This window comes from Nelumbo lutea, chromosome 1 (assembly GCF_056320005.1).
Source record: "Nelumbo lutea isolate HS-2025 chromosome 1, American lotus-T2T, whole genome shotgun sequence".
Taxonomy (NCBI): Eukaryota; Viridiplantae; Streptophyta; class Magnoliopsida; order Proteales; family Nelumbonaceae; genus Nelumbo; species Nelumbo lutea.
In genome coordinates, this window is record NC_142684.1 from 126,621,956 (window position 1) to 126,645,811 (window position 23,856).

Here is a 23,856-nt window from a genome sequence, read left to right on the forward strand (position 1 = left end):
GGGAAAAGAATTAAAAGGAACCTACGTAAAACTTAAAAGCCATCAGAGATGAGAAATGCAGAAGATCAGGAGGATACTCGCTTTCCTGGTTCTGAATTTCTGATTGCTCCGAGGAATCATTGCTTGAATGCTTCCAGAAACGTGCACCTTTTACATCAGCTTGTTTGCAACGATCTCTTGCATTCCAGAAGCTGCTGTCATTCACCTTCTGGACGAGCGTCGACAAGAACTCTTAAGAAGCAGTCTGAAGAAGCATCTCTCAATCACCTTTTTTACACTCATTCTACCTTGGCTCTGCTAAATAGAGCATCTCTCATTCCCACTAACGAGGTTGAAAATCATAAGTGGGTTCTGGCCTTCTTGGGTTTAGTAAATGTCATACCTTACCTGGGTGGCTGGGTCATTTTACAGCGTAAAAGAACGCGGGAAGCACACTTACCCGGGCAAGTGTAGTCCCCAATTTATATGGAGAGAGAATAATTGATTCTTAAGCCCTCTTACAAACCCAACCCATAATCCAAATATTAGGCATTTAGGCAATAGGGCTCAGGTTAGCCAGATTTCATCTACGCTGTACCCCAATTAATTTCAGATTCAATAGACGTATCAGTTTAAAACAAAGCCCCCCTCCTCCTGGCCCAGAGAGTGAGAGAGATGTTAGAAACATGGACTGTTTGTCAAAGAAAATGATTTAGATATTTTTGTTTCATCACCATAGACAAATTCTGAATACTTACTAACCATTATACAAGCAAACTGCATGCTACCATTACAAAATCAAGCCTTACATATTTACATACATGTTTACAGAAACATAGAGAAATGTTGATGTCGGTCCAAGTCAAGATGTTCTCCAAGCTTGGATGGATTTTCATGAATTCCTGATAGCCGATTTGTGAGGTTTCAGTATGCAGAGATCGTCTACAAAAGGAGAATACATATGGAGTTAAAAGACAGAAAAATAATGACATGGAGATAATAACAAGAGAATTGCTACTTCCATGTTGAAATCTACAACAACAATCAGGTAGCATGATATTTTTCATTATGTCAATGATAAGGCAACCCTGTCTACCAAATAGAAACTACATGGTACTCAGATTGTCTGGAAGCAAAACTGATGCGACCGGTTCCGGTCACATCATTTTTTTCGTGATGTGTCAATTTTTTGGCTAAGTACCTCGTCATCTTGTATGCTCCCAGTGGCCTGTGACTTAGGGGCAGAAGTGGAGCTCCCTGGTGGCGAGCTACCTTGATGAGCTGCTTGGAGGTGAGCTACCTTGATGAGCTGCCTGGTGGTGAGCCACCTTGATGAGCTGCTTGGAGGTGAGCTACCTTGAGCTCTATTGCTCTTTTAGAGGCCTGCAAGGAACCAGATGTCAGAGGACCCGGGGTGGCTAACCTAGCGAGGTCACTCTGATGGCTAAGTTAACACTTAGTAAAGAGCTTGAAGAATTATATTAGAGAATGAGAGAGCTAGAGAGCAGGGGTTACCACCTCTTCCTTCAGCCTCTTTTCGCATACCTTTGCCCCTGGGGGGTGAGGTCTTTATATACTGGAATCCTCGTGGGCTAGGTGGAGCAGTTCTTGGACCCCAATTGTGATGGGATTGGCTTGCGTGTCAGGTGGGTGAAATGCCATCAAACGGTAAAATTGTCCCTTCTCGTCAAAACCGGGGAGTGGGTGAGCTAATATTCTGTTACAAGTCACAATCCCGTAAAATGTGGGGTACGGTGGTGAGCTCCTCGAGGTTGTCAGGTTGGCGCTTGTGTCAGGCCGCCAGGTCGCGTCAGGGCCAGGCTGCCAGCTCGTGCCAGGGCCAGGCCGCCAGCTCGTGCCAGGGCCAAGCTGCCAGCTCGTGCCAAGGCCAGGCCGCGCCAGGGGCCAAGCTGCCAGCTTGCGCCTGTGCCAGGTTGCCTGGTGGGACACCATCAACTTAGCAAAGTCAAGTTGTCGTCCGGGTGTCACCTAGTTGTTCTGAGGTGCCAAGCTACACGATGGCGAGCTGCCTGTGTGTTGCATGTGGCGAGCTGCCTGTGAGTGTTGCATGATGGCGATTTGCCTAGTGGCAAGCTGCCTGTGAGTGCTACACTTAGTTGGCATGAGGTGCCAGGTGTCACAATGTCATTGGAGGGCCAAATCCGCCCTCATCATTTGCCCCCCACTCCCGAGATGAAAGCAACTCGGCGAAGGGAGTAGATTTCTCGTTTTGGCCCGTAATTCAACGAGCTCATAAGCGTTGATTCAGTTTCTTAGGTTCTGGGAGCTGCTTGGAAGCGAGCTGCCCGTAAGGTGCTGAGGTCTCTGCCAGTTCAGTACTTTAGCCCTTAGGCTTTGGGAGAGACTTGTAGTCCACTCTCCTTGACTTTGCCCATGCCAACGAGGCGGTTGGGTCTTGTACAGTATTGTTGCCCATGCCGTAGAGGCGACTGGGTCTTTCAGCAGTAGTGTGGTCCTTAGGCTTCGGGAAGCGACTCGTAGTCCACTCTTGAACTTTGCCCATGCCGTAGAGGCAACTGGGTCTTAAACAATAGTGTTGCCCATGCCGTAGAGGCGACTGGGTCTTTCAGCAGTAGTGTGGCCCTTAGGCTTTGGGAGGGACCCGTAGTCCACTCTTGTACTTTGCCCATGCCAGAGAGGCGACTGGGTCTTTCAGCAGTATTGTGGCCCTTAGGCTTTGGGAAGGACCCGTAGTCCACTCGTACTTTGCCCATGCCGGAGAGGCAACTGGGTCTTTCAGCAGTATTGTGGCCCTTAGGTTTTGGGAGGGACCCGTAGTCCACTCTTGAGCTTTGCCCATGCCGTAGAGGCGAGTGGGTCTTATTGTAGCGCCGAGGTCTCTGCCTGTGAGGTGCCGAGCTGGATTGATGAGCTTTGTTGCTCTTTAGAGACCTGCAAGGAACTAAATGTAGAGGACCCGGGGTGGCTAACCCGACAAGGTCACTCCGATGGCTAAGTTAGTACTCTCATAGTAGACTGTGAGCTAGAAATCACAATCTGAGAGCTAGAGCTTGTTTACTTGTTTCTGAGGCCGGTGCCTTTTTAGTTCGTAAGTTCGCGCCTGGGCCAGGCCGCCAGGTCGACGCTCGTGCCAGGTCGCGCCAGGCCGCGCGCAGGTCGCACCAGGCCGTCGGGTGGGCGTCTTAGAGCTACTTAGTTTGTTAGCTCCCTGCACGGTCTTTGAGTTCATAAAAAATGGAAATTATAAAAGCGAGAGCTTCAGTTTCAAAAAAGGTGAGGACTTAGCTTTTTGGGAGAAGAGGACTTAGCTTTTTGTAAGATAAGAACTTAGCTTTTGTAGGATGAGAACTTGGCTTTTCGTAGTGTGTTCCCACAGACGACGCCAAATGATGCGACCGTTTTTGGTCACGTATCATTTTTTTCGTGATGTGTCAATTTTTTGGCTAAGTACCTCGTCATCTCGTCTGCTCCCAGTGGCCAGTGACTCAGGGGCTGAAGTGGAGTTCCCTGGTGACGAGCCGCCTGGTGGCGAGCTACCTTGATGAGCTGCTTGGAGGTGAGCTACCTTGATGAGTTGCCTGGTGGTGAGCCACCTTGATGAGCTGCTTGGAGGTGAGCTACCTTGAGCTCTGTTGCTCTTTTAGAGGCCTGCAAGGAACCAAATGTCAGAGGACCCGGGGTGGCTAACCCGACGAGGTCACTCCGATGGCTAAGTTAGCACTTAGTAAAGAGACCTTGAAGAATGATATTAGAGAATGAGAAAGCTAGAGAGCAGGGGTTACCACCTCTTCCTTCAGCCTCTTTTCGCATACCTTTGCCCTTGGGGGGTGAGGTCTTTATATACTGGAGTCCTCGTGGGTTAGGTGGGTGAAATGCTATCAAACGGTAAAACTGTCCCTTCTTGTCAAAACCGGGGAGTGGGTGAGCTAAATATAACCGTTACAAGTCACAATCCCGTAAAATGCGGGGTACGGTGGTGAGCTCCTCGAGGTTGTCAGGTTGGTGCCTGTGTTAGGCCGCCAGGTCGCGTCAGGGCCAGGCTGCCAGCTCGTGCTAGGGCCAGGTCGCGCCAGTGCCAGGCCACGCCTGTGCCAGGCTGCCTGATGGGACACCATCAACTTACCAAAGGCAAGTTGTCGTCCGGGCATCACCTAGTTGTTCTGAGGTGCCAGACTACACGATGGCGAGCTGCCTAGTGGTGAGCTGCCTGTGTGTTGCATGTGGCGAACTGCCTGTGGCGAGCTGCCTAGTGGCGAGCTGCCTGTGAGTGTTGCATGATGGCGAGCTGCCTGCGAAGTGCTGCATGGTGGCGAGCTGCTTGTGAGTGCTGCACTTAGTTGGCATGAGGTGTCAAGTGTCACAATGTAATTGGAGGGCCAAATCCGCCCTCATCAAAAACTATTAAAAATTTTGATGCAACAGCCATCTAAGGCCATGTTTGGTTTGAAGGAAAAGGTAGGGAAAGGAAGGGAAAGGTAGGAAATAGTGATCATAAGCTGGCTGAAGCAAGAGGACAAGATCCCGTGACAGTTCAAAAATGAGTTTAGAAAATTCAAAAGATTTTCAAAAACACGCTGATGGTTTGGCAGTGGGTACCCAGATCAGCAAACTGCATTGCTGATCATTTAGCCAAGCAAGGGGTTAATAGAGGGAATAGCTTTGGGGCTTCTTTGTAATATAAGACTACTCTCTGATGCTGTTCTTGTCTTCTGGGGTAGCGGAGGCTATTCAAGTTGTAATTTTATTATCTAATCAATAAAGCTTTGTTCTTGTTGCTGATAAAAAAAGGTAGGAAAAACCATACAATCCTTGTACGGGTTTGTACAGCATACAAGCCAGCCATGGTTAAATATGTCCTCTAATGATACTATTTATCACCTCAAAAAGGACAGAACAAAAAAACGTTTGGTTTTAAACAGGCAAGAAATCTCATAAATGATAAAATAAGTTTGTGTAGAAGGACCAACATTGTAAGTACATGCAATTACAGAGAAAAAAGACCACTCAGCATGCATGCTTATGTAGATGGAGACAGTCTTACCATCTTTGAAGCATTTCTGCCTTTCAATGTCATCATTGCTGCATCAGCAAAAGCTTGGGCTGCTTCTGCATCGGCTTCTGCTGCCTCTGCCTCCCTTGCTGCCTCCTCAGCTTCTGCAATGGCCGCCTCTGCTTCTGCAACAGCTCGAGCTGCAGCTATAGCAGCCTCCTCTGCTGTCATACTTCTCATCTTAGATAGATCTGCATCAATTTGGGATTTGGAAAATAATTTGATATCATCCTTTTCATCTCTTGAAGAATCCCTCTGCCTTCCCTCCAGGAGTAGCACCCCGGAGCTTCTTCTTCTGTCTGAGAAAGCTGACCTTGGAGCAATCCTGTACTTACGCTTTACCTATCACGACAATAGCAACTCTTGGGTTATGAATTCCATCCCACTGCTTTTCTGAAAGCAATACTTTTAAAAAGGGTGGACACATGAAGCAGGTGTTAGGATCTTCTAACATGAAAGGCATAAGCCTCAAGATCTGAGATTTAAACCAAATTACATCTAAACCTTTCAAGAAAACATGAAAATAAATGACAAAGTATAAAACTATGCACAAAAGTACCATATTAAAAAAAATCTGAAAACATTTTTGAAAATCCGTCAAAATTATAGATCTTAATGAAAAAGAAAAAAAAAAAAAAAAAAAACACTGTTAAAATATACTGAAGATATAAACAAATTACAAATATCCCCTCACCCCAAGGGAAAAACTTAGAATTAGTCCCCTGAGAGTCAGCAGACAGCAGATCAAAAGAGAACCATGATCCATAATATTATCTACTGGAAAGGCAAATGCTATCCTTGCCAAAAGAAAACGAAAAGAATTTTCCGAATTTCCCATCAAACAAACTAATGGGACAACCAAGGAACAAGTGATACCACAAATTCCTATGACTTTTGGATTAGAATGCCTCCATTATTTAGTTGGTTGATTGTGAAAATTTTATATTCCTAACAACCCCAAATACAATCAGCATCCATAGAACTCTGAAGCCCCCTATCCAGAGCCATATAGAAAGATTGCAAGACAAAAAGGTTCCTTCCAATGATCTCATTTCTTTAATCAGGCCAATGATCTCACAATCTCTCTATAAAAAGTGGTCTTGTAAAAAGTGAGGGGCCAAAAAAAATTCTGCTTCTTTGGAAGAAAAATCATTATTAGCCTCCCAACTTGAGAGAAGGCTTTGTAAAATAGGGGAAAAGAAGGCTGAACCCAAACCACTCCAATTATTCTCCTAGAATTTAAGTGTTTGGCTATCTCCCTCTTTGAAGCCTGTAAGAGTAGCATATTCTTTATACTTTTTCATGCTACCTATCAAAAGGGGCAATTGCTTGATGTAATAATAAAACTCAGGCTGACAAACATGAGCATCCAGTTTAAAGTCTGAGAGCAGCCACCAAGAACACAGATAGCTGGGACTAACATTGGGTAATGGCCTTTGTTTATGATGCCTCTTGAAACTAACACGATAGGATAAAGAAACAGGTTCTGAAGTCCAAACACAGTTTTGCCATATCTGGCAAGAATGGTCCTCCCCCATAAAGCCTTCTTTTCTCTATGGAATCTTCAAAGCCATTTCCCTAGAAGAGCCTTTTATTCATAAGATCCATCATTCTCAAGCCCAAACCACAAAGAGGCCTAAGGCGACAAACCCACTTCCACTTAAAGGGCCAATATCCAATGTTGATTCCGGACAACCAGGGTCTTGGGAGAGGTGGACTGGATAAGAACCTAACCTCCAACATTTTTTGCATGAAGTGGCTGCTCTCAGACTTGAGCCCTCATTCTCTGACAAACCCACTTCCACTGAACCAGAGAAAATCATCTTTTATCCCCTCTACCATTCCTCAAGACTATATTTTTTTACAACCTCTTAGCAACTGAGGCCATGTGACCATATATCTTGAACTTGGCAAAAGGTGAGAGAGAGAGTGATGCAAAGGAACTCACATCATAGATGACTTTGTACTATGTGACTGTATATCTTGAGCTGCTTCTCATGAATTCCCCCAGTGGTTAAGCGGAATGCAAAATCTAAAAGAAGTAAATAGGATTCTTTTTTATACAATCAGATTTGTCTCTGCTATATGAAAGAATGATGCAGTGAATAATAGCCATCTGTTGGATGGGAAGCCCTCAGGTTCAACTGTTAAATCCCCTAGTCCATATCAGTCCTATAACCTACCTTGAATTGGTATTTCTCTGAGTGACGTAAGTTGCTTGAAACTAGGAATTTTCTACATACCTAACTGCTTGGAAAAGGGAGAAACATTAGGGATCATGCATAGGTTCTTAAGCTAAAAATCAAGGGTTGAGAAATAAAAAGTGCAAGTCCTTTGGGTCCCAACCATGTTCTCACATGGAAGATTCTTGGATCAAATTTCTGACTGTATAACATAAACGGAAAAGCCTATAGCACTTCTGCCGATCTCTATGATAGTACATGATAGAACATTTGGTAGGATTTGTCTGTTCTGATTATTGGGAAAAAATGATGATTGAGGGAGGGGCCAGCTCTATGGAGCTGGTGGTTGTATCTCTTAAATTAACTTCTTTTAATTTAATAAAATGTTTTGTAGCCAGTCTGGTCCAGGTTTCTTCTTTTCAAAGTATCTCTTAACATGGAAGCTAATTTGTCCAAACCACACCATCCATCAGATTAGTAACCCTTTGATTCACCATGTAGACAGTGCCCTTGTTATGTTATGCCTATATCCTATCATGTACAGTACTTTGGTCTGTAAGTGGAACACAACAATACCTTTTTTCTATAAAAGAAACTAGTTAAACAGTTCCACTCTCTTTAGCTGATTGGCTTGGGCTTCTAATGTTAAATTGTTCCATATAAAGCAAACATAAGGAGGCAAAATGCATGGTCCACTTGGACCTTTCTCTCCCAGACAAAAAGTTTGGGCTCACTATTCAACAATCTAGCAGCACATTTTAGTGAAGGCTTTTTCTTTCTTCAACATGTGGGGTGGGAAATGCACATGCACCAAATAATGCTAAACCAACTCTAATTGGAGATTGTTTTAAATTTTAATGAGGTGGTTTTCCAGTGTTTTCCATCCTTAAAAATTGAGAAAAAATTGATGCCTCTAGCAAGTATACTTCCTCACATTAATTGCCCATCAAGATGCTTGAAGGGGTGCTTCCAGCATCTGGTTGATGTTTCATGGTCACTATTATCCTCACCTCTTAGGCACCCCTTTAAACTTTTTACAAAAAAAAGGTCCTCAGAATTTCATTGTCATTTTAAGGCTTTCAACTAATCTTCCCAATAAAGCAGTCACTGTTTTCAATGAACATGATGGGATACTGCCCACCACAGAGGTCCCTTCAAGGGGGACCTAACCTCCTAAAGAAAGGGGATAAGGAAGAAGATAATGAATGAGACTAATCTCTTATTGCATGCTATTTATAGCTTATATAAGGATCCACGTATGGCATGCATGGTCGATGTTCACAACTGACGTGGCTTCCTAGTGTATAATTGTGTATATAGCGAATTGGAGGGCAACCAGCTTCATGTCCATGGCCAGCTGATGCTGGCAGGGGCTGGACACTAACTCGGGCAGTATTTGGAGTGCAGGCTGAGGTATGGGCTAGAGGCCTATCAGAACAAGACAGACCATATCAACCAGCATGTTTTATCATGTTTAGGTTGACCCCCTCTTTCCAATAATGTCATTGTTTCTAATGTTATCCTTCCTATTCTTGCCACTCCACAGCATCTTAACTCACCTATGCCCATTCTATGTGCCTGTCTTGATTGCCCAATGTTCTGTCCCACAGCAAGTAGCTGATCTGATCTTATGGTGCTCCATGAAATTCTCCCATCAGTTTGAAAACTACTCGCACATTACACAACAGATCAACATATTAAAAGTTAAAAAGAAACTGGGCAACATTTGGGATTTGTACAATTTATATCTTTTCTCCATATAGTTAGCAAAAACATGTCAGGTGAACAGTACACATATTAACATACATGGAATTGCTGTTGCTTAGAACCAGCTCAAACCAAGGGTTGTTGTATTTGATTGACAATCAAGATACTGTATAACTTTTCACGTACATTCACAAATCACAAGAAACTAATTCTGAGACTGCATTGCTGTCAACCATCTAAAGAAGCCCCAGAGTTAAAATAGTGCCCAAGCAAACATTTCCCCACTCATGATGGCCAATCAATTTCACTAGAATCACTCAGAATTCTGGTGCCTTAATTACCTTAATCAATTTCCCACTTGCTGTCAAAAACTTCAATTTCGCTGACAATAGCCTTTTGAAGTTTGGAGGTGCCCAGCACTGGTCCTATGTAAGGAAAAACAAGAAAAGTTAGAAATACCAAACATAATGAAGATGATAAGCAACATTTCATCTTTTCAAAGAACTAGAAAATGTGCATGTGCTTTGCATGTGGCGGTTTTAGATGATGATGATGATAATAACTAGTAAGAATATGTGTCCAAGTTTTTCCACAATTTTGTATATTTCTGTGTATAAAAGTATTTCTTATTTATCACACTCATTTTTGTTTAATATGATGAATATATAATATTAGCAACGTGCCCAAATGTTTTCTACAAGGTTTCTGTACTTTTCATTTGTTTTTGTATTTTTATCTTTTTAATTTTTATTATTTAATTATGACATCAAGGGTTAACACATTTGACCGAAAATGTTGAATTATTGATCTGCCACTCAAACAGAATAAAACAATTTCATTTTTGGGTCGGTTTTAAATTTTGTATTTCATTTCCAATGTCAATATTCAACAAAAACAATTATTGGTTATCACACTTATTTTTCTTTAATATGATTAATATAAAATATTAGAGATGTGTCCAAACATTTTCTACAAAAGTTCTGTATTTTTTTATTTTTTATGTTTGTATCTTTTCTTTTATTTTTATTATATAATTATGCATAAATTGTTAACACATTTGACCCAAAAGGTTGAATTACTGCCTTTCACTGAACAGGAAAACAATTTCATTTTTGGGTCGCTTTTAAATTTTGTATTTCATTTCCATCAACAATAAAAGTAATTCTTGTTTATCACACTTATTTTTCTTTAATATGGTTAATAAAAATATGTTGAATGTGCCCAAATTTTTCTATAGTTTCTTTTTTATTTTTTCAATTTTTGTATTTATTTCTAAAAAGTCTTGTTATTTAACTATGACATCATGGGTTGACCCATTTGACCCAGATGGTTGAATTTCTTACCCACTACCTGGATGGAAGAATAGTTTTGTTCTTGGGTCAGTTTTAAAAAACATGCATTTTAAAACCTAACTTTTTTACTTGCTCCTCCTTCTTTACTTGCTAGTTTTGTTCTTGGCCTCTTTACTTTCTCCTCCTTTAAACACCTAGCTTCTTCTAACACTCAAGGAGTGAACTTCCTAGTGAAATAAATTTGGAGTAAGCCTATCCCTTCTAAAATTCAAGCTTTCTACTGGCAAATTGTTCTTGGTAAGGTAAATACTTGTGATTTGTGGCAGAAAAGAAAGCTGTCTGCCTGCCTTTCTCCTCACTTGTGCTTCTTGTGTAGGGGCAGTGGTAAGATCCTTTCTCATTTACTAATCTCTTGTTCCTTTGTGACTAAAATCTGGGAATTCTTCAGTTCTTTAACTTCTTTCTTTGGGTGCAGGTGGGACTCCCCTCATGATGTGGTGGGTCTGTTCAATCCTAATTTCTTGAGGCAATCAAAGAAAAGGGGAAAACGTTGTGGAAAGCCACAAAGGCAGCAGTTTGTTGGGTGGTGTGGGAAGAGAGAAATAATAGAATATTCTTGGAGAAGAGCAGGACTCTAGAGGAAGTGATTGATGGTATAAAGATAAAGGAAACCTTTTGGGTTAAGACTTTAGACATCTTCAACTCCTCAATAACTGACTTTTCAAGGGCTTGGGCTGAAACAGCACAATCTTCAAGAGTACAGAACAGAGTCAGATTGGATTGGAAACCCCCAACAGACAATAGAGTAAAATTGAATTTTGATGGGAGCTCCCTTGGCAACCCGGGTATGGCTGGAATAGGAGGGGTCTTCAGAGATTCAGAGAAGAAAATTATGGCAATGTTCTCAGGGCCAATTGGGTGGGGAAATTCCTTGAAGGCTGAACTGATGGCCCTATTGCAAGTTCTTAGACTAGCTAAACAGTTGGGACTCAGAATGATTGAGGCAGAAGGAGACTCATAGGTTGTTACATCTTGGGCAAAATTCAACAGGCATATTCCTTGGACCCTTCAGCATCTGCTGAAAGAAGCGAAAAAGATTGCAAGAGAAATAAAGGTTGAATTCAAATGGGTTAGGAGTGCAAACGGGTTAGCTGACTCATTAGCCAAACAAGGGGTTATGAGACAGCATTTATTTTGGGCATCCTTGTAACTTGGGCTTGCAAGAGGGGATTGACACTTCGCTGATAAAAAAACATGCATTTTATATAGTATTGAATTTAGATTTTGTTAGTAGAATTTATTGGTTAGAAAAAAAACCATAAATATAGGATTTAATGGGAGAGAGTGGGAGTTAATACCTAAATATAAAACTTAATGAGAGAGAATTGAATGAGGTGAAAAGTAGTAGTTCAAATGCCCTCAAAATCAGAGAGGGGCCAAATTCAAAGATAGGGGTATTTTAATCCAAAAGAAAATTGTCACATCATTTGTACTTTAATAATAGAACATTGGTTATGGCCCTCCTGAGATGGGGATCCATAGTAAGCTTGACCAAATGCTAAAATGAAAAAGAAAGAGGGGGAGACTGATTTACATGTAATGTGAAAATATCAGCAGTTTGACTAGTTCAACATTTATTTCCGCAGAAAATTTTAGATTTTCAAGTTACATATTCACAGAAGTACCTCAATATATAAAGCAATAGAAGTCTTGTTAGAACCACTAGGCTCCTTCAAATTGGTTATAGCTTCCAATATAAGATTGTCCAACCTACAATCACGAAAGGGAAGTCTAACATATCAAGCGCTGACTCGAATGCATACAAGTTACAAAATGCATTTGAACAATGAAGAATCATGTGGTATGGCAAAATTATTTATCATAGATAAATATAACATTCTTCACAAAAATCAACATTAAATGGATAATGTGGGAAAGATGTCCTATATAACACATCAAGTGACCATGAATCCATACAAGTCAAAGAAATGTGTACAAGAAGTAACCACCATGAGTAGACTCATAACTGAAATAGATAAAATTGATTGTACCATAGCATCCTCTTAATATTCACAGTAATGTGAACATTAATACTAAAACATACACCTTGAATAGGAAAAAAGAAAAATGGTATGCATAATTTATAGTGAAGCAGTAGCCTGTATGATGACGTACAATGAATGTAATCCTGCAACACTTCCAAGTAAATCTAGAACTGCAAACAGAATGCATGAAAAGAATCTATTGCAGGTATTGTTCATTATTTTACTAAAGGAAAGGTGTAAAAAAGAAGTCAGAGAATCATAAGAACATTATTGGATGTCTTCTTCCTACCCTTTTCTTTATGGGTAAAATTGTTTTTGGGAGTAATTAGGGTGCTTTAAGCAGTGCTTTCTCTGTGCTTTCTTTTGGCATCTCCTTATTCTCTCTCTTCTTTTGATATTCTAATGTCACTTTTGCCCCCCACAGGGGCAGGGTGCTATATGCTAGACCTAGTTAGCGGGTTAGCAGTGTTAGTGACAGGGTGCACATGGACCTCACTGGCAATGTGGAGAACCTGCCTATCTGCAGGTTAAAACCAGCACCTCCTTGTTATGATAGATGCCCTACAACCAACACAACCATAAGTGGATTAGCTCCTTACACAGTTTCTCACTGTAAGTTCTTTCATGCTGTGGCCAATGGGAGAAGGAAGAATTTGATAGCTAAGTTGGAGATTGATGGAGTGGAAGTAAACTCTCAAGATGAGATAGCTAGTTGCTTTGTTGTTCACTTCAAATCGATTTTGCAAAGGCCACTAGATAGTCGAGTGAGAGTGGATGATTTGGATTGGCAAAGATTGAATGAAACAGATTTGGCTTGGCTAGAAAGGAATTTTGATGGAGTGGAAGTAAACTCTCAAGATGAGATAGCTAGTTGCTTTGTTGTTCACTTCAAATCGATTTTGCAAAGGCCACTAGATAGTCGAGTGAGAGTGGATGATTTGGATTGGCCAAGATTGAATGAAACAGATTTGGCTTGGTTAGAAAGGAATTTTGAGGAAGAGGGAGATCAGAAGAGCTATTTTTTCTATGGATAGATCTAAGGCTCCAGGACTTGATGGCTTCACTATGGATTTTTATCAAGATTGTTGGGATATAATTAAGGAAGAACTAATAGAACTCTTTAGAGAATTTGAGGACAATCATGTGATTAGTCTTGGAGTGAATACCACTCTTATAGCTCTGGTTCCCAAAAAGGTTGATGCTAAACATCCCAAAGATTTTAGGTCGACCAGTTTGGTGACTAGTATCTATAAGATCTTGGAAAAAATGCTCTCTTTGAGGATCAAAGCAGTTCTTTCTCCTCTTATCAGTCAAGCCCAAGGAGCCTTTGTACAAGGTAGACATATTATAGATCATATCCTTATTGCAAATGAATGCGTGGAGAAGATGAGGAGATCAGGTAATCGGGGTTTCATATGCAAATTGGATCTGAAAAATGCTTACGATTTAGTGGATTGGAGCTTCCTACTAGAGGTCTTAAGGAAATGTGGTTTTGGGGATAAATGGTGTAATTCGGTAAGTGGCTACCTAAAATCTTGTCACTACTCAGTTTTAGTCAATGGAGTGGTAAAAGATTTCTTTCCAGCTGGTAGAGGCCTAAGACAAGGTGATCCACTCTCACCCTTCCTCTTTACCTGTGTTGTAGACGTGCTTAGTAGATTGATCACAATAGCAGATGGGGAAGATTTAATAAGGGGTTGGAGATTAGGCAGAAGGAGCATTCCAATGACCCACCTCCAATTTGCTGATGATATAATAATCTTTTGTGAAGGGAATGAATTGAGAAGGGTAAGGAACCTTAAGAATCTAATAAACCTCTTTGAAAGTGTCAAATTTGAAGATCAATTTTGGAAAAAGTTGTGTCGTTGGATTAAATTTGGAGGATAGGGAGGTAGTCTATTGAAGGTTGCATAGATTGTTCCACATTTGAGTGGCCTTTGACCTATTTAGGTCTTCCCCTAGGTGCTAACCCTAAAGAGAGTCGGTTTTGGGTTCCTATTATGGAAAAATTTGAAAAACGGTTGGCGGCTTGGAAAAAGAATTACATCTCTATAGGGGGCAGAGTGACTTTGATTAGGGCTACTCTTGCAAACCTTCCAGCCTACTTCCTATCAGTCTTTAGGATTCCTACAAGGGAGGCTAAGAAATTAGAAAAGGCAATGATAAATTTCTTGTGGGCACCGGGGGGAGTGAAAAAGGACCACTTGATTAGATGGGAAGTAGTTAGTCGAAGCAAGGAAGAAGGGGGCCTGGGGATAGGGAACTTAGTTCGTAGGGATGAAGCTCTACTAGGACAGCAGTTGTGGAGATGGCCCTTGGAGAGGGAGATGTTATGGCATGAGGTGGTGGCTAGCATTCATGGTTGCTCAGAGGATGGTTGGGATGCTGGCCTGCTGGGGTATCTCGTCAAGCAACTCTCTCAACACCTTGGAAGGTTATACACAACATTCTCCCCGGTTTCCTCAGTTTGGTCAGGTATGAAGCTTGCTCTGGTTCTTTAGTTCTTTTTTGGGAAGACACTTGGGTGGGTAACCAACCCTCAAAGATCTCTTACCCTCTCTCTACTCTCTTTCACTTTACAAAAAAGAGACAGTAGCTGAGTTTCTTCCTAACCCGGTTTCTCCTTTATCTTTGTCTTGGGATTTTGGCTTTCGTAGGGGGTTAAGGGATGAAGAATCCTCTTGTGTTTCTGAGCTACTAATATTACTTGAGTCTATTTGCCTGGATCCTACTAAACCTGACAGAAGAATTTGGACCCCTATTCCAAAAGGCTCCTTTACTTGTGCCTCTTTCTTCAAATCCCTTTGCTTCAATTCTACCCCTAGGGAATTTCCTGTTAAAGAAATTTGGGCTAGGCTGATCCCCCCTAAAATTGCTATCTATTGTTGGGAAGTGTACCATGGTAAGATCAATACTTTGGAAAATCTGCAAAAGAAGAAACCTTACTTATGTCTTTCTCCTAACTGGTGTTTTCTTTGTAAATCTCAAAATGAGGATTGTTACCACTTACTAATATCTTGTCCTTTTTCTATAGCTTTATGGAATTGGACTTTTGGTTTGTTTGGATGTAGGTGGAACCTGCCATCTGATGTAAGTTTGTTGTTTAATTCTTCTTATTTCGGGTGGCACACACGAAGAGGGAGAATTATGTGAGAATGTATCAGAGCAGCTCTTGTGTGAACTATTTGGGAAGAAAAGAATACAAGAATATTCCTAGAAAAGGAAAGGAATCTCCCTGAAGTGCAGAATTGCATATTGACAAAGGCAATCCATTGGCTTAAAACTTTGGACTTCTTTGTTGATTTTTCCTTTGATGATATTTGCAGGAATTGGCTAACAGTGGCTAATACTTCTTCTAGGAGGCTTAGAAGAGTGGTAGAATGGACACCTCCTTCAAAGGGTGTCATTAAGCTGAACTTTGATGGGAGTAGTCAGGGTAATCTAGGACCTTCAGGTATAGGAGGGGTCCTAAGAAATAAGGATAGCAATGAGGACCAGTGGGAGTAGGTGACTCCATAAGAGCAGAGATACTAGCTGCTGTACAAGGGATTCAGATTGCAAACCAGATTGGGGTGGATCATCTTTTAATTGAAGGTAACTCACAGGTGGTGGTGGGATGGCTCCTGAACCCACATTCTGCCATTTGGAGTTATAGAGACCTTAAAAAAGTGAATTGGCTGACTAGCAACATGACTGTTAGTGTCCAATGGGTGAGCAGATCGGCAAATGCTATAGCTGATTCATTAGCCAAACAAGGGGTTTCTCGGGACAGTCTTTTATGGACTACCTTGTAGCTTTTTCAAAATATTTTTAAGAATCTTCTTTTGGCTTTTCTGAAGAGGTCGCACCTCGTGCCTCTTCTTGGGTCGCTTGTATCTCCTATGTTCTGTGATTAATAAATTTCTTCATTTATAAAAAAAAAAAAAAAAAAAAAAAGATTTATAGTACTATTTAAGCCTCTTCAGCCACCTTGGTGGTGCCCTATTTTTGTTTTAATAAAATACCTTCTTTCAAAAAATTCATTGGATCATGTTTACTATAAATTGAAAGAGGAGAACATTATCAGGCTTAATACCATTCCTTCAGCTGGAAGGTTCCAATGTTGGTCCAAATTGACAAGTCATGGTATGGGGAAATAAAAACTCTACCAGTGGATTAGAATATTGTCAAAATCCAGAAGGTTGTGTTTGTAATTGTAGATTTCAGGGTGGGATTCAAAGAGGAGAATTTTGACGACAACTTTTGTTTGTTGATATTAGATAGAGGGGTGGAATAAAAAACTGATTAATTTTCAAGGTCCAAATTCCACCAATTTGAGAATAATATGAAATCATTAAGAGTGTGGAGGGAGGGAAAACACAATTATTTTGGTATCTGTTTTTTGGCAGTTTCGAAATTTTTAAAGAGTAACCATTATGGAATCCTTATCATGAAAGGAGCACATAAATTTGTATTATTTCCAGATATTCTCATGCTGCACAAAGAATCCTTCCCCTCCCACCCACCCCCCTTCCGTATTGCAATTCATGCAGGTATAAGTTCTCACCTTTGATGTCTAGATATCCCCTTGCAAAGGGCCATGAATAAAGGGACAAAAAGATTCACTCAATACAAGCACATGAGACTCATGGAAACCAATAAGAAATACTGGTAGGACATCAATTAGGAAAATAAAAGAAAACCCAACCAAAATTTTACTATTTATGTCCCAAAAATAAGACAAAAATATCAATGATGTTGAGAGGTGTGAATAGAAACCTAAGGAGCAATGAAATATAATCCAACAGGTGAAGTGAACCAGAGGCAAGGGAAAGAGAAATCAGACCTTTTACCACTAAGAATGAGAAGCCTGGTTTCCAGATATGACATAAGACACATTCTAACTTTGAAAAGGGTAAACATTCTTTTAAACAAATGCTGAAATAATGTTCACAACGTGAACCTTGCCTTATAACCATGTCACTAGGTCAAAACTCAAAACAAAGGCTGGTCATGGCTGAGAATTATTACATTTTTAAGAGTCCCAAGCCCAAGGCATAGCCTCATGCAGTTGAGAAAATCAGGGCTGAACTGTTTGTTGGGGGCCCAAATGTTAGCCCCCTACACATCATGCCACTACCCTGCAGTAGGAAACAGTTGACATTGTGTAAATTTTTAATCAGTATTAGCAATATATAATAATGTAAACTGAGAGGAAGATGTAGTAGAGAAGCAAGGAATAGGTAAATTATTTTAATAAATTGTATCAAGGTGAAGCCTATTACAGTGCCTGCATGGCAAGGCACTTTCTGAGGGTGCCCTTATATCATGCCACTTTTGCATACATGTTTGGTGCCCTCTTAGGCAAGGAAAAGGGCAAAGTGGATAGCTTATCATATGTTATATACTATGTTGCATTTTACTTGTGCTCTATGATACATAAAATCATATAGTACATATGTTAGTATGCTGTTTATTACTTATTTGCTTAGATTCTTGCTGCAATACTTCTTGTATGGATGCTATTATTTCTTTAATTGCTTCAATTCAGTGTATTGTGCTTAGGTTAATCATGTGTAGTTGTTGCTTTGCTTATTTGTTTGGATTGTTGCCATTTGAAAATTCAAGATTTTCATGTCTTTGCTTTGCTGAATGGAATTGATTATATTGTGTATATAATGTTAATATGTATGATTAAAAATGACATTTGTGTAGTCAGCCATGCACAACCCTTGCACAATGATGCACGGCATAGGGCACCATCTGCAGTCAGGTGTGCATGTCCCTTGCACCATGACACAAGACATGGACACTGTGTGCAGTCAGGTGTGCACAACATGGGGCACCATGTGCACAAAGTATCTAGATATGCAAATTCCATTATTGGTAGCATGTCAACATGGATCACATCCAATAAATTATAGTTTTTTTATAAAAAATTACCACCTAATCTGCTCCTTGGCGCTTGCCTAAGTACTTGAATGAAGCTTAGATGACAAGGCAGTATCCTATTGCCTAATATCACTTTGCAGCCTTGATACCATCAAGATTCTAATGATTAACTAACCCTCTCAAGTCTTCCAAAATTATTGTGTTAACATTTCCAGTGAAAATTTGGTGAAAAAGAAGCAAACTGTTCAAGTTGCATTTCATAACGAACTTGCATGATCAAGAAAGGGGGTTTATGAAAGGTTCAAAATTTCGTATCGGGCGTATCGTATCACATCTTTTGGGTCCCGATACGCCTGTTTCCAGGTGTTTCGGGACCCTACTCTTTTTCAATAAAAAAACATGTTTTTAACTCCCAAAAACTAAATTTTGAAAAAAAAAAAGCTAAAAAAAAAGTGCTTCCATGTGTTTCTAAGTTCCGATACGTCTCTGCCAATACACAGAGGCATATCGAAATTTTAAACCTTAGGTTTATCATGGCTATGAAGGAAAAAAAAGGAAAAAAGAAAGGGGTTATCCAATGCATCCTCATACATCAAGGTCAGTCTTATAAATAATTCATATTTTAAGGATGGATGGAGAATAATGCAGATACCTACCTCAACTAAACTAAAGTCAACTCAGTCAATATGAGGTTGGCTTGCAAATGCCTACCTCAAAAACCAAAATGCAGAAGAAGGTATAAGAAACAAAATCTAGCTTAGACTTGGTATAGGAAAAATGCAGCATAAAACAAACCAAATGACTTCCCATGTCCAATAGATCTAAATATGCCATGCAGTTCATCAACTCACACAAATGATACAATTTCTAAGCTACTTTTGGTATAGGAGTTAGAACCTTTCTTGAGTCTTTATATTCTTTTGGATTCATTTATGTAATTTCACTATTCCTCTAAGCACCAAACTTTTTTTTGTTTGAGTCAAAATCAACCCAATCCTTCATGATTACATTTTTTTATTGGTAACACTTCATGATTACATTACCCAAAATTTTAGGAATACCAATGAATTGAGTTTAATAAAGATCAAATATAATGACCATCAACATTTATGTAGAACTGCATGAAAATGCCAACATCTAAAATTGATGGACAAAATACCATTCAGAAATAAGGTCACAATACCAAATAATGAGAAGTATATCCGTACCTTGATGATGCAGATTTTTTCAGGCCAGCAATCTGCAATGTGTCACTACCAGAGATTGCAAGAGGTTTAGCATCAACAATTTCTTCATCACTCTGAACTACTGTACTGAGTGCCATTGGGTTACGATCGTGTTTTGGGATCTGTTGGCTCCTTTTGAGTGCTAATCTAGCCTTCTCCCTGGATCCCCACCCATTTGCCATGACACACATATTCCTCCACTTGTCCTATGCAATATCAAACAAGAGATATTAACCAATGCTATAAAATCCAAATAAAGGTGGGTGGAACATATACACTAAATGCATTAACTCATTTCAATATGAAACTTATGTTTTTGCTATGTTGTACTATCAAAATGTCTAGAAACTCCACATAACCTAATCATGCACTATGTTATCAAATTAGAAATACATTGAGTGCCCTTTATGGGTGCACTAGCTTCACTGTTTAGGGTGAAAATGATAAATACCTTCAGATCCACATTTGAACGCAAAGCCAATACGCCACTGAATTCTGGGTCTTTCAGTATTGTGCGCCATTTGCCTGCTCCATGTTTCTTAATCCCAGCCTTAAGAGCAGCTTCTTCTTCTGAGGTCCACTTCTGCTTTGGAGCACCCATCAAGAGGAGCCCCAAAGTCTTCCAAGAAGAATTTAAGGAGCTAAACCTAGATGTGTCGTAAGACACAAACAAGAAATAATAAGAAAGTGGCAGAATAGCAACATATAGTTCATCCCAAAACCTCCACAAAGTAAATGATTCTATGAAATCAACAAACATGAATCGAGCATGATCGAGATCAATTTTAAACTTCTAACCAGAAAATCTAGTAAAAGAGAAAAGGCATAAAAATAACACGACGATAACGACAATGTCATTAAAGCAGATTTTAAGCGCATATATTTTTATAGTAAAAAATTATTAAAAAGAAAAGATAGAAAAGGATTACAAAGCCAGGTGGATAAGATGTCACCCCCAAACAAAAAAGATCACTCCCTATACCCATACTCCTAACAAAACATGATTCTACTAAAAGCATCCCCAATTAACTGATTGGCAAAAACCAAAATGGAATTCTGTACCGAGAACACAAAACAAAGAACCAGGACCTTCAATTAAGATGCAAATACAACCTCCTCTCTTCTCAGCATCGATCACTTCAAAGGCAAACACATCCCTCATACAATTAATACTTGACGTTCTCAAAATGAGAGAGAAAGAGGGAGGGCGGGGGAAGGAGGGAGATATAGAATGCGTCGAAGGGGGGAGGTATGAAAAACAAGTTAGAGATGAAGATGGACTGATGGCCGAAAACTCGAAAGAAGATTTCGGAAATCTGCCGGTATAGAAACCTTCAAACAATCAAAATAAAACAATATAAAATCTTCTGTAACAGAATGTTAATCGCCAAAAAAATAATAAATAACAAATAGCCAAACCAATGAAAATACAAATTAAATAAGGGATAAAATACCAGAAAGCTATATCCAGAAATAATCACCTGACTCAAGAGGATGCGGAGCTCCTCTGCTATATTCCTTTTTATCTTGAATAAATCTTTCTGAGAGAGGGACGTCCAGTAACAGGTTCCACGATGTAATAATAACGACAACTTAGATTGGGAATTCTCTCTCCTCCCATTTCTCTCCTTCCACCCATTGTTTCAGCGGATTAAGATAAAAAGAAAATAAAAGAGTGAGAGACATAATTTTACCAGGCATCCATCGTCTATCATCCAACAGATATGAAGTACTCACATGAACTGTCACGTGCCCAAGCTAAAATATAGTTTTTTTGAAGGATAGTGTTCCGCCAACTGTCAAGTTAAATTATGGCTGCTCTCTCTCCTCCCGTTGGTCCACCGGCTTGCCTTTGAAGTTTGAACCTTGGCCTGTGAAGATTTCCTGTCTTCTGCTGGTATTACCTTTCGTTTTCTTATTCCATGCAAACATCTTAAACATCTTTCCAAACCTTACCGTCCTCTTGTTCTCTTCAACCACCATGTAAGCTTACCGTGTTAACCTGGTTTTCCGCATATTCTCTGGTCCCCTTTTTTTCTCCATTTCGTCTTTCTTGCTTTCTTTTTCTGGTGGTCTGGTTCCTTGTCTCGACATGCATGGAGCAAGACAACGACGGAATCATGGAGTAATATTGGATAAACTCATAGACACGCCCTCCATCGTATGTATATCTTTTCCCGAAAGCCTGTCAACCATAATAGTCTCAAGAATATGCTCAGACAAACCTGGAATCGTTCAGGCATGCATACCAGTGACGAAATAGATGATCGTTTTCTTATCTTGACAAGGAGATGGAGCTACGACGGTTTCATGAAGCCATGAAGGAAATCCGGCGGCCCGTTAAGATGGGGCGAGTTTTGGGTCCAACTTCATCAATGGTACAGGCACACTTTTACGAAAAATTAAATTCATAGCGGTGCAACCTGCGCGGGACCAGCCCGAAATTTTACACGGGCGTTTGGGTTAATAGCATATAAGGGCAATTTTTGTAAAAAATTAGAAAACAGGTTAACTTTTTAAAAATAAATCTAAATGTTGTAGTTACATGAACCAACGACAATAATGAAAAATAAGGACTTCAAGAACTGACATTTTCAATTTGTTTGATAAATCTAAATGTTGTAATTATATGAACCAATGACAATAATGAAAAATAAGGACTTCAAGAACTGACATTTTCAATTTGTTTGATAAATCTAAATGTTGTAATTATATGAACCAATGACAATAATGAAAAAGAAGGACTTCAATAGTAAACATTACATTTATAGATTCCCTAGTTGCTCTTGTCAAGTTCCTCTCCTCCGATTTTTCTCCTATTCGAATTATCACTTCTCCCTTGCTTTCCTCTTTGAATAATGATTCCTCTAGTTGCTCTGTTGAAGTTGTGCGTACTCAAAGGGAATCACAACATCCATTTATATACATTTCCAAATGTAACTGAACTCCCCAATCGTGACTGAAGAACCTTCGAGGTTATGGGAATAAAAACCTTCTTTCGTTGGAGTTAATGGGAGGTGAATTTGTGCAAAAGCATAAATGGATTAGATATAGGGCGGAGTGGGAGATGAATTCGTGCAAAATATTGATTAGGTTTAGAGCAAAGTGGGAGATGAATTCCTAAAAAATGCAAAAGTGGATTAGATTTAGGGCAAAGTGGAAGATGAATTTGTAGAAATCGATTAAATTCTAAGTTTTCTTTCTCAAATGAAACAGATTAGTGGGAGACTTTGTGGGAGATAGGGTCTTCTTTTTCAGTTCCGAGAGAGAAACTGAATGGGTGAGGGTTTGAGGGAGAAAGAGCTATAGCGATATTCGGAAGTAGTGGGAGACAAGGTCTTCTTTCTGGGTTTTGAGAGAGAAACCGATTGGGTGAGGGTCTAAGGGAAAAAGATCTACAGTGATATTCGGAAGTAGTGGGAGACAAGGTCTTCTTTCTCGGTTCTGAGAGAGAAACTGATTGAGTGAGGGTCTGGAGAAACAACTACACTGATATTCAAAAATTTATAAATTTTCCCTTAAATTGCTAACTACGTGGTTAGACAAATATGGGTAATACAGGTCCAATTAAAATTCCAGAAAATGGGGCTATTCGCTCTTTTATTAGTATATATATTAAAGGGAAAGGGGTGGTCTTCCCTTTCACCAAATGGTAGTATTTTCCTTTTATATATAAAAGATTCTTCATTGAAACATAAGGTTTAACCATTATAGTCACTGATTTTTGGGTTAATGGTTCGACTGCTTAGTTCAAACGGATAGCCCATTCTGACAACAAAACTTAAAGAAAAAAAAGACGACAAAAAACCATTGAACAAGTCAACGGGTCGACTGTTCGACCGCTTGGATCAATGGGTCGTTGATCGATTCAACAGTTTTGGCCAAGGACCGGGGTTGGGATAAAACAAAACCGGTTACCTAGACAGTTCTCAATTAAAAAAATAAAAAAATGCCAAAAAACTTTGAACGGGTCAATGGGTCGTTGACCGATTCAACCCATTTTGGCCAGGGACCGGAATTGGGGTAAAATGGAACCGGTTGCCAGGACGGTTCCTGTGCTGAAATGTTTGTCCGTCCGGGTCAACAGCGGTTCGAAAACCATGGTTTTTATGTTTTTGGATTTTCACTATTCAAATGTTTCTTTTATTGTGGGCTTTATTCGAGCATGTGTGGTATGATCCTTTTTTTTCATTTTCTGTTTTTTTTTTTTTTTTTTGTGTTTGGTCTTCTTCTTCAAGATCCTCCAAAACAGTCCAGGGTTTACCACCATTTTATTTCTTCCTTTTTGTTTTTCATTGGGTTTTCTTGTGCAATGTTTTTTTTCTATTTTCTTACAAGATGATCTGCTTTGCCTCTTTCTTTGGTTGCATGTGTGTTTACCTCCATGTCAAAGCTGAACTTTGAACTCGGTTTTTCGATTTTTTTCCTTGGTTTTTTCAGCTTGGTGGATTTACTGCCAAATTTTTTCTATGCTTAAGGTCACTTTGGATTTATCTTTCAAGGTTTTGGAATCCCTTGCAA

General features: G+C 39.9%; 1 protein-coding gene across 5 annotated transcripts; it reads right to left on the bottom strand.

The window, feature by feature from the left end:
• Positions 1-673: 673 nt before the first annotated feature.
• On the bottom strand, positions 674-22,829 carry LOC148877409 (telomere repeat-binding factor 1-like). Of its 5 annotated transcripts, XM_088986644.1 has the most exons (9): positions 22,099-22,829; positions 21,073-21,758; positions 20,817-20,963; positions 19,787-19,982; positions 19,318-19,541; positions 11,879-11,963; positions 9,243-9,326; positions 5,003-5,353; positions 674-921 (listed from the first exon to the last, which is right to left on the bottom strand). In XM_088986644.1, the coding sequence occupies exons 4-9, from the start codon at positions 19,934-19,936 to the stop codon at positions 904-906; spliced, it is 912 nt and encodes a 303-aa protein (XP_088842770.1). In that variant the 5' UTR covers positions 19,937-19,982; positions 20,817-20,963; positions 21,073-21,758; positions 22,099-22,829; the 3' UTR covers positions 674-903. The 5 variants fall into 5 exon arrangements, with proteins under 5 accessions (XP_088842770.1, XP_088842775.1, XP_088842781.1 ...); XM_088986649.1 differs by lacking the exons at positions 21,073-21,758; positions 22,099-22,829 and having other exon boundaries at positions 20,817-21,030; XM_088986655.1 differs by lacking the exons at positions 21,073-21,758; positions 22,099-22,829 and having other exon boundaries at positions 20,790-20,841.
• Positions 22,830-23,856: the final 1,027 nt, after the last annotated feature.

Excerpts from the sequence above, each read along its gene's own strand:
- LOC148877409 (XM_088986644.1), bottom strand. The coding sequence starts at position 19,936 with ATGGGTGCTCCAAAGCAGAAGTGGACCTCAGAAGAAGAAGCTGCTCTT. Across the intron at positions 9,327-11,878 it reads CTATTGCTTTATATATTGAG|GACCAGTGCTGGGCACCTCC; the intron begins GTACTTCTGTGA and ends TTCCTTACATAG. Across the intron at positions 5,354-9,242 it reads CAAGTGGGAAATTGATTAAG|GTAAAGCGTAAGTACAGGAT; the intron begins GTAATTAAGGCA and ends TTGTCGTGATAG.